Source organism: Camelus dromedarius, chromosome 7 (assembly GCF_036321535.1).
Source record: "Camelus dromedarius isolate mCamDro1 chromosome 7, mCamDro1.pat, whole genome shotgun sequence".
NCBI classification, from domain to species: Eukaryota; Metazoa; Chordata; class Mammalia; order Artiodactyla; family Camelidae; genus Camelus; species Camelus dromedarius.
Window position 1 is genome coordinate 69,891,737 of NC_087442.1, and position 17,265 is coordinate 69,909,001.

The following is a 17,265-nucleotide window of genomic DNA, read 5'->3' on the forward strand; positions in this document are numbered from 1 at the left end:
CCATACATAATAAAGACAGATATTGAGATGAAAATGAATGTAAAATGAGTACCAAACCAACAACTTGTATATTTGAGAACTCTGTAGCTCAAAGAAGGAGGGGAGATGTAAGAGGACTGGGGGATGGGGAAGAGGAAAAGAAAATGAAAGAAAGAAGAAAGGAGAGAAGAAACGAAGGCAGGGAGGAGGAAACAAAGAGGTTTTTGCATGGCTTTGGTTTGTTGTCCAACCTGGTATCTGTTTGTCTGGGCTATAGATAGGTGGGAGGAACCCATGCCCATGTACCCCCTGAAAACATCGAGATGGTTAGTTCAAGATACCAACTTAGTGGAATACAGGTGGCCTTGTAGGCAGGACCAGACAGAGAATGTCCTCCTGCAACTCCTTGTCTGATCTCCATTCCACAGGGCTGTGGGGTTATTTTGATGCTCTCAAAACATGGAAACTAATTGGATCAGTTGGGTTTAATTTTGCTCATAGGTATTTTTAAATTGGATTTATGCAAAAAGTCTTGTTTAATATTTTCATTTAAGACCTCTCTGATTCTTGACTCAAACTGCTGGTGTGGCCTCATCACAGCCTAAGGAAAAGCAGTTATTTGAGACTGATTTGTCTATTAAGTATCCCAGCTCCCTGGAAAGCCCATGTGCCCATTCACAAGTTAGTTATTGTGTTGGTTGAACATAACTGCCTTTGAAATAGTGTGAAGGTAAAATTTTATGTATTTTCACATCTAAAGACATTTATAGGTAATATTTATTAAATACCTTTGGGATGGGATGCTGAAGGTAAATAGGACTTAACAATTCTACAGAAATAGTGTCTGGGTTTTTCTCTTTGGCTAAAGCATTGAGTCAAACCAATTATTGCATAGCTTTGAATTTCAAATTTTAATGATTTCTAAACATTCATTTCAAGTGATATAGAATAATAATATTAACAACTATACCAAGTAAAATATAGTGTTTTACATCTTTCAAAATGTCTTTAAAAGGCAATACTTTGTTTGAATCTCTCTCAAAAAATTTTTTTTTACGATAGGTGAGATGAACATCATTATGGCTATGTTACCTGCTTATTTCTGCTGAGTAAATTTTTCAACATCTCATACAACTTGTAGGCAAAGTACTTTGCCTGTCCTCATAATGCAAAAGTATTCATTATGTTAATGGATGCTTACTGAAATTTTTCTTTGACCATTTGAACTCTTTCCCACAGTAAAGGTGCTGAGAAAGATTATTGTGTTTTGAAGGAAAATGGTATTGAAATGTAAAAGGTTACAACACTAATGAAATAAAATCATTTGTCATTGAGAATTGGCATTTAATTAAACTTAAATGGAAACTAACCTTAATCAGTATGTATCTACTATTTTTATTTTTTGTGCCCATTCATATATATATATATATTTTTTAATGTTATATAGTTGAAAAAAATCCATAATTATTGCTCAGTTCTTAATAGTTATTTGGGAGTGATGGAGAGGCCATGTCACTAGTTTAACCGTGTTAAGTTTTCCTGTATCTTTTCCTCCCTGCTAGGAAAAGGAAGATGACAAATCAGATGCTTCAGGTTCTCAGCAGCCGAAAAGCCCACAAGGTCTGAGTGACACAGGTTATTCTTCTGATGGAATATCAAGTTCACTTGGTGAAATTCCAAGTCTTATTCCAAGTGATGAAAAGGATTTGCTCAAGGGGCTCAAAAAGGACTCCTTTTCACAAGAAAGCAGCCCTTCCAGCCCCTCAGATTTGGCTAAGTTGGAAAGTACAGTCCTATCCATTTTGGAAGCTCAGGCAAGTACACTTGTTGAAGAAAAGTCAGAGAAGAGAACCCAGCCCCTTGAAGTTTCTCCTGAGCAGCCTAAGGACCAACTGAAAACTCCGACTTTAGCTGAAACATTGGAATCTACAATTTCAGAGGAAGAGCTGAAAGAGAGTCAAGAAGAAAAAGAGATTTTTAAAAAAGAGAGCCAGCAAGACATTCCTTCCAGAAAAGACCACGAGGAGAAGTCTGAATTTGTTGATGAGTTGGCTCCAAGAAGGCAGCCTTATGATTCAATTGAAGACAGTAGCGAAAGTGAAAACTCCCCTGTTCCACAAAGAAAACGGAGAACCAGTGTTGGCTCATCAAGCAGTGATGAATATAAACAGGAAGATAGTCAAGGATCAGGTGAAGAGGAGGACTTTATTCGAAAGCAGATCCTAGAAATGAGTGCGGATGAAGATGCTTCAGGTTCCGAAGATGATGAGTTCATTAGGAATCAGCTCAAAGAGATTAATGGTAGTATGGAGAGCCAGAAGAAGGAAGAAACAAAAGGAAAGGGGAAAGTAACAGCAGGGAAACACAGGCGATTGACTCGAAAAAGTAGTGCGAGCTTTGATGAAGATGCCGGCAGACGCCATTCATGGCACGATGAAGACGATGAGACATTTGATGAAAGTCCTGAACTTAAATACAGAGAAACTAAAAGTCAGGAGAGTGAAGAGCTTGTAATAGCTGGAGGAGGGGGGCTACGTCGATTCAAAACCATTGAACTCAACAGTACGTTAGCAGATAAATATTCTGCAGAGTCGTCTCAGAAAAAAACGGCTTTGTATTTTGACGAAGAGCCAGAGTTAGAAATGGAAAGCCTGACAGACTCTCCAGAAGATCGGTCAAGGGGTGAAGGATCTTCTAGTCTTCACGCTTCCAGCTTCACTCCTGGCACCTCCCCGACATCAGTCTCGTCACTTGATGAGGACAGTGACAGTAGCCCGAGTCACAAAAAAGGAGAGAGCAAACAGCAACGCAAAGCTCGACACAGATCCCATGGCCCTCTTTTACCTACAATCGAAGATTCTTCCGAGGAAGAAGAATTGAGAGAGGAAGAAGAATTATTGAAGGAGCAAGAAAAGCAGCGGGAATTAGAACAGCAGCAAAGGAAGAGTTCCAGTAAGAAATCCAAGAAAGACAAAGATGAACTCCGAGCTCAGAGAAGGCGGGAAAGACCAAAGACACCACCCAGTAATCTCTCCCCCATTGAAGATGCATCTCCAACAGAAGAGTTGCGTCAGGCTGCAGAAATGGAGGAACTCCATCGATCCTCGTGTTCTGAATATTCACCAAGCATAGAGTCAGACCCAGAGGGGTTTGAAATAAGCCCAGAAAAAATAATAGAAGTACAAAAAGTTTATAAATTGCCCACAGCTGTGTCTTTATACTCACCAACAGATGAGCAATCTATTAGGCAGATAGAAGGTGGCCAAAAGGCGTTAAAAAGTGCTGAGGAGATGTATGAAGAAATGATGCATAAAACCCAGAAATATAAAGCTTTTCCAGCTGCAGATGAACAAGATGAAATGTTTGAAAAAGAGCCTTTGTATGGTGGGATGTTAATAGAGGATTATATTTATGAATCTTTAGTAGAGGACACATATAATGGTTCAGTAGCTGGCAGTCTGCTACCGAGGCAAGAAGAAGAAAATGGATTTATGCAGCAGAGAGGGAGAGAGCAAAAAATAAGACTTCCAGAACAGATTTATGAAGATCCCATGCAGAAAATTACAGACCTCCAGAAAGAGTTTTATGAATTAGAAAGCTTACATTCGGTTTTGCCTCAAGAAGACATCGTTTCGAGCTCTTATATCATCCCGGAAAGCCATGAAATTGTGGATCTGGGTAGCATGGTAACTTCTACCAGTGAAGAAAAAAAATTATTAGATGCTGATGCCGCCTATGAAGAACTCATGAAAAGGCAACAGATGCAGTTAACACCTGGATCCAGTCCAACCCAGCCCCTCATCAGGGATGATATGACAGAGTCCACTTTGGACTTTGACAGGGTGCCTGATGCATCTTTGACATCAAGTGTTCTCTCAGGAGCATCCCTCACAGATTCGACCAGCAGTGCAACACTCTCCATCCCAGATGTTAAAATAACCCAACATTTTTCAGCAGAAGAAATTGAGGATGAATATGTCACTGATTATACAAGAGAAATTCAAGAGATAATTGCTCATGAGTCACTGATTTTGACCTACTCTGAGCCTTCAGAAAGTGCTACATCTGTCCCACCCTCCGACACACCCTCTCTCACGTCATCGGTTTCTTCAGTTTGTACCACAGATAGCTCGTCACCCATTACTACCCTGGATAGCATAACCACAGTTTATCCTGAGCCGGTGGACATTGTAACCAAATTTGCAGATTCTGAGGAAATTTCTTCATCAACGTATTTCCCAGGCAGCGTTATAGACTATCCGGAAGATATAAGTATACCTTTAGATCGGACTGCCATACCAGATGGTAGAGCTAGTGCTGATCATGTTGTGATTTCCTTACCTGATGTGGAACCTCCTCCCATGGAATCTGTAGGAATGAAACCTGAGGAGCTAATTGTTTCCACTGACTTGTCTACATCTGGGAAAGAGCCAGTGAAGAAAGCCAAGAAGGAAATGGGGAATGGGATTATTCTAGAAGTTTTAGATGCTTACAGAGATAAAAGGAAGGAGTCTGAGGCTGAACTATCAAAAATTAGTTTATCTGAAACTCTGTTTGATCAAACACCTTCTTCTGCAATAGCCCTTCCAATGAAGGAGAAGGTTTCAACTATATGCTTTGTATCTGAAGAGGTTTTTGGTCAAGCAAAACCTGCATCTCAGTTACCATCTGGCACTCCTCCTGTTTCCTCTCTTCCAACTAAAGCTCGTCCATTCCTTCGAAGTTCTTCTCTGGACACATCAGCCCCGCCTCCTCCCCCTCCTCCTCCCCCTCCCCCTCCTCCTCCCCCTCCACCCCCTCCTCCTCCCCCACCTCTTCCTCCACCAACCTCACCTAAACCAACTATCCATCCTAAAAAAAAGGTAGCGGTTACAGCTCCAGTGGCTGTAACTACTACCACTGCACCTCTGGTCGATTCTGTTACTACAGCAGAGACCACAGCTGTTCCAAGAAGTAATGGGTTACCTTCCACAAGAATATGCACCACTGCTCCTCCTCCTGTTCCCCCTAAGCCATCTTCGATTCCAACTGGACTTGTATTTACACACAGACCTGAGCCAAGCAAACCTCCAGTTGCCCCTAAGCCAGCAGTTCCTCAACCTCTGGCAACTACACAGAAACCAACAGATGCACACCCCAAACCAGCAGGTCTGCCTTTAACTTCAACTATGACATTAAATCTAGTCACTTCAGCAGATTATAAATTGCCTTCCCCTACCTCCCCAGTTTCCCCTCACTCTAACAAATCCTCGCCAAGATTTTCCAAATCCCTCATGGAAACTTACGTGGTTATCACATTGCCATCTGAACCTGGGACTCCAACAGATTCTTCGATTAGTCAAGTAATTACCAGTTGGCCCTTGGGATCACCCCCCAAAGATCTGGTTTCTGTTGAACCAGTCTTTTCTGTAGTTCCTCCTGCGACAGCTGCAGAAATATCAAGTCCTTCACAACAGAGCCTGTACATCTCAGGAGCTTTGGAGACACTTTCTGCTATCCCTGTCACATTACCATCTTCATTTCAAGCAGCCCCAGCCTTAGTTACACAGTTTCTCCCAGCCGAAGTTTCCAAGGCTGAGGTTTTGGCAGCCAGAAGTGCAGTCCCTAGTGTTGGTCTCAGCAGTGTCTCTGTATCAATTCCTCCAGAGCCTCTTGCTCTAGATAACCTACATTCAGAGAAACGTCCACCTCAAGAAAATGCAAAGTTGCAACTTGTTGGCGATGCCATTGATTTGCGTACAGTACCCAAAGTAGAAATTAAAACACCTGAAAAATGTATGGATCTTTCTGCTTCTGCGATGGATGTGAAAAGGCAGACCACAGCAAGTGAAATTTATGGGAGACAGATCAGTGCTGTCCAACCCTCTATTATCAATCTCAGTGCAACTTCATCAGTAGGGACGCCAATATCCCTGGTCACCGAGGCAGTGACTGCTGTCACGAGCACAGCTAGTCCAAGTTACACCACAGGCACAGAAAGCCTAGTGGGCGTAGGACATGCAACAACAGCACCGCTCCAGCTCACTACGTCAAAGCATGCTGAGCCCCCATGCAAGATACCAAGGGGCCAGGCCTTTGCTTCAGTTAGGGAGGAAGCACCAATGAACTTATCATTAAGTACTTCAGCGCACGCAGTGACGTCAGCTGTGACAAAACCTGTTACTGCACCTCCTGTTGGGGTCACGAATGGATGGACTGATAGCACCGCATCCCAGGGGATCCCTGATGGGGAAGTTGTGGATCTCAGTACAACAAAGTCTCATAGAACTGTTGTGACCATGGATGAAGCTACTTCACACGTGGTGACCAAAATAATAGAAGATGATGAAAAACCTGTTGATCTGACAGCAGGAAGAAGAGCTGTGTGCTGTGATGTGGTTTATAAGTTACCTTTTGGAAGGAGCTGCATGACCCAGCAGCCTGCAACTACGCTCCCCGAGGATCGATTTGGTTATAGGGATGATCATTATCAGTATGATCGATCAGGGCCATATGGTTATAGAGGGATTGGGGGAATGAAGCCTTCCATGTCTGACACTAATTTAGCGGAAGCTGGACATTTTTTTTATAAAAGTAAGAATGCATTTGATTATTCTGGAGGAACTGATGCAGCAGTAGATCTAACTTCAGGGAGAATGACTACAGGTCAGTATGATGTAGCAGCAGACCTTTCCTTGAAGTATCATTATGGTGTTCCTCATCTCATTTCAAGATGAAAATGTGGTCCCTTTTCCAGTTTTGTTACATTTGCTCTTTCTTTGGATGTTTTGGCAACATATTTTGGAGTACATGTGCGCTTCTGTTTCTCCGTTTTTTAATTTGTTCTACCAGAGTCGCCTGCATGTGCCTGCATGTTCAACGTTGCTTTTGTTCCGCATCTAAGTAGGTTAACCTGTGGATTTGCATGCGTTCCCATTCGTTATGTTCCTCAAGATTGAGAGGGCTTTCAAAACCAAAAAGCATCATTCGTTCTGGGAACTGGACTATAACTCTACCCTGTATTTCAGGTGAGGTAATGGATTATTCAAGCAAGACCACAGGCCCATATCCAGAAACACGACAAGTCATTTCAGGAGTCGGGATTAGTACCCCACAATATTCCACAGCAAGGATGACTCCACCTCCAGGATCCCAGTATGGTGTGGGGAGTGTCTTGAGGTCATCTAACGGTGTTGTCTATTCTTCAGTAGCAACTCCGATTCCCTCCACATTTGCTATCACCACACAACCTGGCTCCATTTTCAGCACCACAGTCAAGGACTTGTCTGGCGTGCACACAACTGAGGCAGTGACTTCATTCTCCGCCCTGCACCAGAGCCAGCCGCTGCCTAGATCATATTTCCTAACAACAGGTGCATCTGAAACAGACATTGCGGTAACCGGTATTGATATCAGTGCCAGTTTGCAAACTATCACTATGGAAACTCTTACTGCTGAGACAATGGACTCAGTTCCCACTTTAACCACAGCATCTGAAGTCTTTTCTGGAGTGGTGGCAGAGGAAAGTGCACTCCTAATTGTCCCTGAAGAAGATAAACAACAGCAGCAGCTGGACTTGGAGCGTGAGCTCCTGGAACTGGAGAAAATTAAGCAACAGCGTTTTGCTGAGGAATTGGAGTGGGAGCGGCAGGAAATTCAAAGGTTCAGAGAGCAGGAAAAGATCATGGTTCAGAAGAAACTGGAAGAGCTGCAGTCAATGAAGCAGCACCTCCTCTATCAGCAGGAAGAAGAGCGGCAAGCCCAGTTCATGATGCGGCAGGAGACGTTGGCTCAGCAACAACTGCATCTGGAACAGATCCAGCAGCTGCAGCAACAACTTCACCAGCAGCTAGAGGAGCAGAAGATTCGCCAGATCTACCAGTACAACTATGACCCTTCTGGGACAGCTTCTCCACAAACCACTGCGGAGCAGGCCATTCTGGAAGGTCAGTATGCTGTGACAGAAGGTGGTCAGTTTTGGGCAGCTGAAGATACAACCACCACAGCCTCAGCCGTGGTGGCCATTGAAATACCACAGAGCCAAGGATGGTACACAGTTCAGTCTGATGGGGTGACTCAGTACATTGCCCCACCTGGAATCCTGAGTAGCGTTTCAGAAATCCCCCTGACAGACGTTGTTGTGAAAGATGAGAAACCACCCAAAAAGAGAAGTTCTGGATCTAAAGTCCGTGCACAGTACGATGAGATGGGGGACAGTCTGGCAGATGATCCCCGCTGCTTTAAAAAGATAGTGGACAGTGGTGTACAAACTGACGATGAAGATGCCACGGATCGGAGTTACGTGAGCAGGAGGCGGAGAACTAAAAAGAGCGTGGATACAAGCGTACAGACTGACGACGAAGATCAGGATGAATGGGATGTGCCTACAAGATCAAGGAGAAAACCTCGTGTAGGGAAATACGGGAACGGCACCGCAGAGGCTGACAAGACCAAACCCCTTTCCAAAGTCTCCAGTATAGCAGTTCAGACAGTAGCAGAGATATCTGTGCAAACTGAACCAGTCGGAACCATAAGAACACCTTCAATACGGGCACGCATGGATGCCAAGGTAGAAATAATTAAACACATTTCTGCACCTGAAAAGACTTACAAAGGGGGCAGTGTAGGCTGTCAAACAGAAGCAGATTCAGACACACAGAGCCCTCAGTATCTGAGCGCCACGTCTCCACCCAGAGACAAGAAGCGCCCAACACCTTTAGAGATCGGTTATTCATCTCATCTCCGGGCAGAGTCCACATTACAGCTGGCTCCTTCCCCGCCCAAATCTCCAAAGGTCCTTTATTCACCCATCTCACCACTTTCACCAGGGAAAGCCTTAGAATCAGCCTTTGTACCTTATGAGAAACCCCTCCCTGATGATGTAAGTCCACAGAAAGTACTGCATCCAGATATGGCTAAAGTTCCCCCGGCAAGTCCTAAGACAGCCAAGATGATGCAGCGGTCCATGTCTGACCCCAAGCCTCTGAGTCCAACAGCAGACGAAAGTTCCAGGGCTCCTTTTCAGTATACCGAGGGCTACACGGTAAGAGTGCTTCTTTTCAGTTAGAAGATAATGGATGAGTTGATGTTAATTGTGTGTTTGCAGACTTTAGGAGGCAGGCACCTTAGAAACCTAATTCTAAATTTCAGTGAAGACTATGTCATTAGAAATTTAGGGAAAAATAGAAAATTACACATCTATGTAAAAATAGCAAAAAAAAAAAAAAATCCCATATGACGTGAGACAAAATGAGAAAGAAGTTTATTATTTTATGATTTAATGAGACTGAAAGTTTTGTTATAATGTGAAATCTCCCAAGTGTCAGGTGTAGGCTGATTTCAGTGAGTATAATTAATGTTCATATTCAAGTATGATGGAATAAGCACTGATCATGAATCGATAAGGCAAAAGAAGATCATCAATTTCAACACCTAGATACTGGAATTCTTTAGTGGGGGGATCCTTGGAGATCATTTAATCAATCTAGTCTTTCTCCAGCCAGAACGTTTTTATAGAAGAGCTTAGAACATTTGCTACTCAAAAGAGAGATTTTGTAGGGCAGAAAGTGTAACATAATCTTCATAGTTCATCCATGCTTATTTTGTTTCTGGCAACTTTCTTAATCTAACCTCAGGAAAGCCTTAGTCCTAGTGCTTACAGAAGAAAAACTAATTTTTATGTTTCTTTGAATAATAAGAGTTTAATTATTTAAGAATATGCATCAAAGGGAAAAGAACGTATACAGATATGTTGGACACATTTGTGAGGACTGAGAATAAGAAATGTTGATAATTGACCATAAAAGCAGGTATATCCTACCTAAGAAAATCTAATATAGCTCTTTAGAAGGTTATTGACAAATATGATAGTTCTATTTAAAACAAGATTTGTGTTCAAATTATGAGTTCCCCTAATGCACTGGTTTCTGAACTCTAGATCTTCAAACCCCAAAGCTTCTTAATAGGTTTTTCTGAGACCTTGCTATATTGCCAGCGACCCATATATGTTAAACATTGGCTGTGGGCTGAAAAATATGCCATTATATGTAACTGTAAGTCTATTGTTAGTATACAGGCAAATTAATAATCATATTAGTAGATTACAAATTCTTTTCCAAGTTTTCCAGTTTCATGGGGGCATTTTGTTATTATATACTTTCTCAAACAGTGTATCCTAAAAGTAAAACTGTCTTCATGTGGATACAGTGGTTGTAAATGTTAAGCCAAGGAACTACTGGTACCTCGGGAGTTCATTCAATTTAGAGAGAATTTTTTATGTGTAGCTTTGTTTCTGGAATTACATATATTGCAAGAAGTATTTTTAACTCGGTTATGATGTATGTGTATTTATTTTTACAACTGTGGCCTATAAGTTCACCTAAAGAGTTACTTGGAAAACTTTGACAATCTGTTTTTAAATAGTATTTTAAAGTTATATTCAAGGCTTTGGTCGTTAGAATAGGTTCTTCCAGTTGTTATATTGATCATTTACTTAACATCTGGCCCTGTACCCTTAATTTAAATGAACTCAGTTTAAAAAGAGATTCAACGTGTCAATACTTTTTCCTCACAGTATTCACTTGGGATTTAGAAGTACAAAATAAAAGATACAGTGGGTTGTATGGGTTGTGTTATTGATTGTATCAGTAATATTGACTATCTAATCCTAAAAGAAGTTGAATAGAATTACCGAATAATACTGTGCGCCTGAAAAATCCTATGTGTCTTGAGCACAATTCAGTAGTTCCTTTTCCTAACTGGGCACACTCAGTGCGTGCTTTAATATGGAATAATTGTATACAAACTCAACAATACTGTTTTATTGCATGTACAAGGTAGACCATTTTATATTCAGGCACTGTTTTTAGCATTTTAGGTACACTTATTCTACAATGTCAATCTTACAATTTATTTCTTGGGAAATTCTGAGCATTCTTTGAGTCTGTTTTAAACTAAAACCTATTTCTTAATTATAAGCATGAATTTCTAAGTATTAGTTGTACTGACAAGAATAATCTTCTAAGTGATATTCACGGTGATATGAGTTTAACTTATGTTTAGCTCAGGAAGGTCCATATTGTTAATTTTCTCAAACCAATAACGTTGAAAAAATTACACCATTCAGCAGGCAATGAGACCACATAGTAACATTTATAATGCAGAGTGAAAGATAAGTTTTATACTATATGAGATTCTGTGGTAAGATCTCCTCCTGGAAGTGCCGAAAAGTGTTTCAAAGAGGAGGTTCTAAAACAGGAAGGTGAGATCTCTGCTGGACCATGAAGAGAAAAAGAGGTCATTCTAAGTAGAGGGAAAAGAAGAGGCCAAGATTCAGAGTGGTGAACAGACATAAAGCAAAGAGGAAAAGAAAGAGGTTTACGGTAGATGAAACTGGAAAGTAAGGAACAAGGTCCCAGCAGTTGTGATTTGGCAACTCGAGTTTGGATTTATTTCCCTTGGCTATGAGGAGCCTAGACCAAGCCACCGTCATTTTTTATTTACAGTGTGCCCTACTCACTGGACCCCCTCCACTCTTGCCTTCCTTACAGACTCTAAACTGCACCTCAGGTGATTTTCTAAAAGCTACATCAGTTTATGTTACCCACTCCACAACTTAAACTCTCCAGTAGATTCTCATCAAACATCAGAATGTATTAGAAATGTCTTAAGAAGGACCCGTCTGATCTAGTCTCTGCCTGTCTCACAACCTCATAGGTCCTCACATTTACCCCTCCTTCTCTCGCTCTGCCTCAGCCACTGACTGCCATTCTTTGAATGTGCCAACCTCATCCCTACCCAGCACCCCTGTTGGGAGCTCTCTGTCTCCCCAGATCTTTGCCTGACTGGCTCCTGTGTGAAGTTTCTGTGTAAATTTTACTTCCACAGAGAAACTCTCTTTACCTCATTCTCTAAGTAAGTCTATCACCATGAATCCCTGCACACTCTAAATGTGTATATATTACTTGTTAATGTATTGTATCTTAAATGAAATATCATCTTCCTTCTGCAGTAGAACATAGCCTCTACCAGCACAGGAATTTTTCTTTGTTTGCTGCTGCAGTCCTAAGAGCCTAGAATGGCACCTGGCATAAAGCAGGCCTTCAATGTTTATTGAATAAATGTATTAAAGGAAGGATTATAAACATAGAAACAGTGAGGTAAGACATGTATTAAAAGACCCTGACTGCTTACCTTTTCATTGCCGCAGTCTGCACCCATCCTAGCAAGTCCTGTTGATAATCTAAACGATACCTCCTTTGTTTGAAGTGTCAGTTCCACTTGGTTCATTTTTATATCACTATCTGGGACTCTGAACACAAGTTAAATAGTATGTAGCTATTAGACAGTCCAGTTACCTGACAGATGGAGAACAGAGCCCAGAGCAGCCTAGCACCTTTATCATGGGTCTTAAATAAACTGAGAACCTGGCAAGAGTGAGAATGTTGAACTTGGCCCTTTACAGTTCTTACTTTTTATTAGTCTCTTCTGAGGCTTATTGAGCATCTCTGATTTTTCTTGCTAATTCAGTACTGTGCTTCTTGTCTGTCTATCTTGTCGTTTCCTCTGCTTTTCGAAAGTTCCAGTTTAAATCCCTGTCACTTAGGTTTACTCATTTTTTAATTTATTCTTGCTTGCATCCCCTGATGATCTCATTCATCCATTGCTCTTTTCCAGACACCGTGGTAAACTCTAAACACACAGGATGAGCCAGAGAGGCAGAGTTCACGCTTGACCCCCCACCCCTGGTTCCACTTTGTTCTCCTTGCCAATGTGTTGTATTCATTTGCTGGGGATCTAATAACAAAGTACCACAAACTAGGCAGCTTAAACACCAGAGTTGGATTGTCACAGTTCTAGAGGCTAGAAATCCAAAATCAAGGTGTGAGCCGGGTTGGTTCTTTCTGAGAGCTGTTCCAGGCCTCTCTCCTTGGTTCTGCCGGCCTCCAGCGTTCCTTGGTTTATAGATGCTGGTCTCCCTGTGTCTGTTCACTTTGTCTTCCCTCTCTGTGTCGCTGTCTCTGTGTCCAAATTTCCCCTCTTTAAATAGACACCAGTCCTATTCATTAGGTCCAACACTAAGGACCTTTTTTAACTTAATTACCTCTATAAAGATCCTGTGTCTAAGTAGTTTTACTTTCTGAGATCAGGACTCCAGCGAAACTTTTTTTTTTTTTTTTTTTTTTGGTGGGGGAAGCAAAAACATAATTCAGCCCATAATACACATCAAAGCACTATATTGTCCATTTTGTTCCCAGGCAAATGTGGACTGTTGTTTGGTTGGTTTATTTGTTTGATTTTGGTCCTCATTCTGTACTCAGTTATTATTTTTTTCTTAGTAATTCTCTTTACTTTAAAGTAACAAGCTTTTTGGAGAGTTTTCATTATTACAAAACTCTTCCATATGGGTAAAGTCTTTCCTCCTGGAGTTTCCAAACATTTGTCTTAATTCTGCAATTTGGAACATCAGAGATTTAAATGTATTCCATTCCCACTCCATGGGAATTCAACTTTGTGGCATGAGATCCTTTAACTCTGATCGAGTTTTTCCATCATAGAACTATGGTTATGTCTTTGGCACAGAAATTCCAAAGGAGGAGTCTATAATTGTCTGGTTAGTGTTTCCCTGGCACTTTGAGTTCGTGCTTACCCCTAAGATATTTTATACACCCAGTTCATTAAATTAGCACTGATTAATCTAAAATAATATAGTGGGCATAACTGGAGCAGAGGTTTATCTGAGATCATTTTATGGAGTTATGTAATATTCCCCTGTGTGTTTTCCAGACCCTCTCACTCAGGTATCAAAGTCACAGCCCCAAAGCCAAATTCTATTTTTGACAACTTTATATAACCAAACTCTTTTATCTTGCAGCCTATTTCCTTTTACAGATATAAATTTTTAACTATGAGTAAAGATGGAAAAAATTACCGCCTTTTTTCTTGAGCCCTTCAGTTTGCTCTCTGGGAAAATTCCCAAGAGATACAGCTAAAATGAATTTAAAATTTATTCCTTCCCATGGGGTTAAGCTTCCTACTTAGAAACCACTTGACAATTATGTATTTTCCTTGTGCTTTAGAAAAATCATAGGAAGAAATAAGCTTTCTAATGAAAGTAGTATGTACACAATGATGTTTTTCTGACTTTCATCAGTGGAGTTCTTCAGTTAAAATGTTTTATGGAAGCCAAATAATTAAAAATGGATGGACACTGGTGTAGAATGATCAAATCATCTGTAATGATTGAATGAAAGTAACAAACCTTCCCATCACTAAGTCTGGCAATTGTAGATATCCAGTAATACTGATTCCCTTTCCCCAGGGGAACTTTGACAATTTCTTTATTTCCTCAGCAGAAATTTGCTGACTATCATTAAAGAGCTTTACTTTATGGATTTGTAGGAAAAATTCTCAGATCTTCTAGTTACTGTTTGCCTTTCGTAATTTGTGGAGTATGTAATGGTGCTTCTCTAGAAATTTCAGATTCCTGTTCTCTGTAACCATTTTATTCTTTTGAGTCATGAGGCCGTCCTTGACTGACCAGTTTAAAACCACCCACCTTCCTAATACTCTGTCTTTATGCCTTTCTTGATTTTTCTCCATCTATCAGAAATACTGTCTGTTCCTTTATAATTTCATTTCTGGTCTCTCTTTCCCCACCAGAATTTATAGGTGAGGATTTTTGTTTATTATGTTCACTGCTATATGAATGATGCCTAATTCACAATAAATTCTCTATAACTGTAAATTTGATGGATTAGTGAGTGAACAGACCTCTTTATCCATCATACTGCTTTTAGTCTAGGGGGATTCACCAATTCCTCACTGCCACCTGAAACAAAAAATCAAAACAAAACAAAACAAATAAAATCTTATCGATTCTCCCACTGCACTTCTTGTGTAGTCCCGTGTAACAGTTCTTCCTTCTGTTCTCTCTTGTGTGTTTTTCTTCCACTAGCTGAATGGATGACAGTACACTTTCTCCAGTTTATTTCAATGTCGTATGTTTGTGTATCTGTGCATTATCTCTAACATCACATCTATTACATTTTTATAAACCAGAGCACCAAAACGTGTTCCTCATGCCCCTTCTTTTTCCTTTGCACAGTGAGACTATTTACATCATGACCCCAGATGATCAGTAACTTCAAGAAGGAAGGCTAATATCTCACATTCTCTACAAAATCAGGGGAGAGAGTGACATCCGTTGGGGGAAATCACAGTCTTAATTCAGAGAATTTGTTAGGAGCTAGATTTGTCGTCCCAAGATTTATCTGTCTTAAAAAAACATTTTAATGATTTTTCTATTAAAAAAAGACATACATTTCAGAAATAGCATGTTTTGTCAGTAATGATACATGCCACTTTTTGTACTAAAATAAGCTACATTTTAAGTATTATCATCTCTATCTGGCCTTAAAAATACATACGCTGCTAAGTGTTAAAGCTGTCTTGTCCTACATTTAGACTTGCTGAACAATTTTCAAGCTTTTTTAGTAATAGACAAACTCCTTATTAAAATATTTTTGTTCTAGAGTTTAAGCCAGGATCCTATTGCAAAGCAGATGGTATTCATGAGATGATTTTTTACAAGAATATGTTTTGCTTCACTGATTGCTGTTTTGATAGCTGTTTTTAAGATTTTTGGAACCCTTTAATGTCTATTTCTGAGAGTAATTTCCATAACCTAAATTGAGAAATTTTATTTCTGTCAGAATATACAGATTTAAGAAATAATGACTATGATGGCCAAGTGAGATTTGAAGAATAATATTTATTAGGGTTGTTTTTCATTACTCTCTTTGGAAAACAACATAAGAAACCAGTCTATTAAAACTGACTTTGAGGAAATCGTTTGTTTTATAACGGTAGTATTTATGTATATGAGAAAAAAGTATTCCAATATTAAAGATTGGCTTTGTAAATAATAGAAGCTTCATTTTTTCTGTAGCTCTTACCCTCTTCATTACTAATATATTTCTTACCATGTTTCTAATTTATGATTAAAATTTTGCATTATTATGTATTAATATTATATTATAAAATAAGAGATGGTATATTAAAGTGTTTCTCAAACTAAATGGCAGTAAAATAATAATTTATAGGATTAATTATTAGGATCTGATAAAAATCGGAATGAATGTACAGATGTAGACCAATGTCAGTGCAAACCAGAAGGTTGTTAATTGATTTCATCAATTTAGTGTTCAGTAGATAACCTCTGCTATTTCATTGTAATCAATATCTAAAGATTAATTTCAAAACAAACTTTTTCAGACTGAAGGGGAAAAAATCAGATTATCTGTATTATTTTTTCCAGACATCTCCATTTTAAAATACGCCAATAAGCATAATTATAAAAAACAGACGTAAGTTCCTAATATTCAGTGAAAGACCTTTGCTGAAAATGTAATTCTAAATATTCAGACATAGTAATTTAACACAGGGGAGTTCTGAATTAATAGAGCACTGATTATTACTAACCCAGTTTAAAAACATAGAGCATCATTTAGTGGTAGTTAGCTTCGAAGTATTTTACCATAACATTTAATTCAGTTCACTTCCTATTTTGAAAAGTTGTGCTGTTTATAACTGACTCTACATGAAGCTACCTATATATTCTTGCAAATACATCCCCTCCCAATGAACACAAATGCACTTTTGTATTATTTGTTTATGTTTTTATAACTGCTACTTATTTAAGATTCTCTAATCTGCCACAAGTGCTATTACTGAAATAACAAGAAACTAAAATGATTGTAATACAAAAATTTGGAAAAGTTTTGAGGTGTAATGTGTATAGTGGCATCAAAATGTATTCCAATAGTTGCTTGACTTTTTTTATCATTATATTCAACATCAAAATACACATACATGCCTATACATACTATACATACATACATAAACTTGTTGATACTTTTATAGCCTTATATAACTCATGAAGTTGCTTAGTAGAGATCTAAACCATTTATTTTCTGTAGATTTTATGTTTATTTTATTCCATATTTTAATGGTGAGAAGTCTGAAATCCAAGTCACTGTTCTTTGCAGCTTACGTTAATTCCATTCCATCCAGCATTAATTCCCTTTGTAGCAAATGAGTTTCTACTATTTAACAGGATTTGCTTTTCGGTCCTCTTCTGTACCTGGAGTTATGCATAGGGTTGGAATGAGGAGAGCACCAGAACAAGTATCATGAGGTAAACTGAGTCTAAATCAACTGAGATAAGTTAGTCTAAAGCTATCAACAATGGGAATTTTTATGTATTTTATTTTCACCTTAAGAACAATTTGCTAGAGATTCAAATTA

General features: G+C 39.4%; 1 protein-coding gene across 5 annotated transcripts in view; it reads left to right on the forward strand.

Moving 5' to 3' along the window:
- PCLO (piccolo presynaptic cytomatrix protein) overlaps nucleotides 1-17,265 on the forward strand; it is a 310,859-nt gene that overhangs the window by 169,608 nt on the left and 123,986 nt on the right. For 4 of the 5 annotated variants that reach the window (XM_064487619.1, XM_031454792.2, XM_064487621.1 and 1 more), the window contains exons 5-6: nucleotides 1,542-6,624; nucleotides 6,987-9,001. In XM_064487619.1, coding sequence (XP_064343689.1) covers nucleotides 1,542-6,624; nucleotides 6,987-9,001 — 7,098 coding nt within the window. The remainder of the gene's footprint in view (nucleotides 1-1,541; nucleotides 6,625-6,986; nucleotides 9,002-17,265) is intronic. The other variant, XM_064487622.1, reaches the window with a different exon arrangement.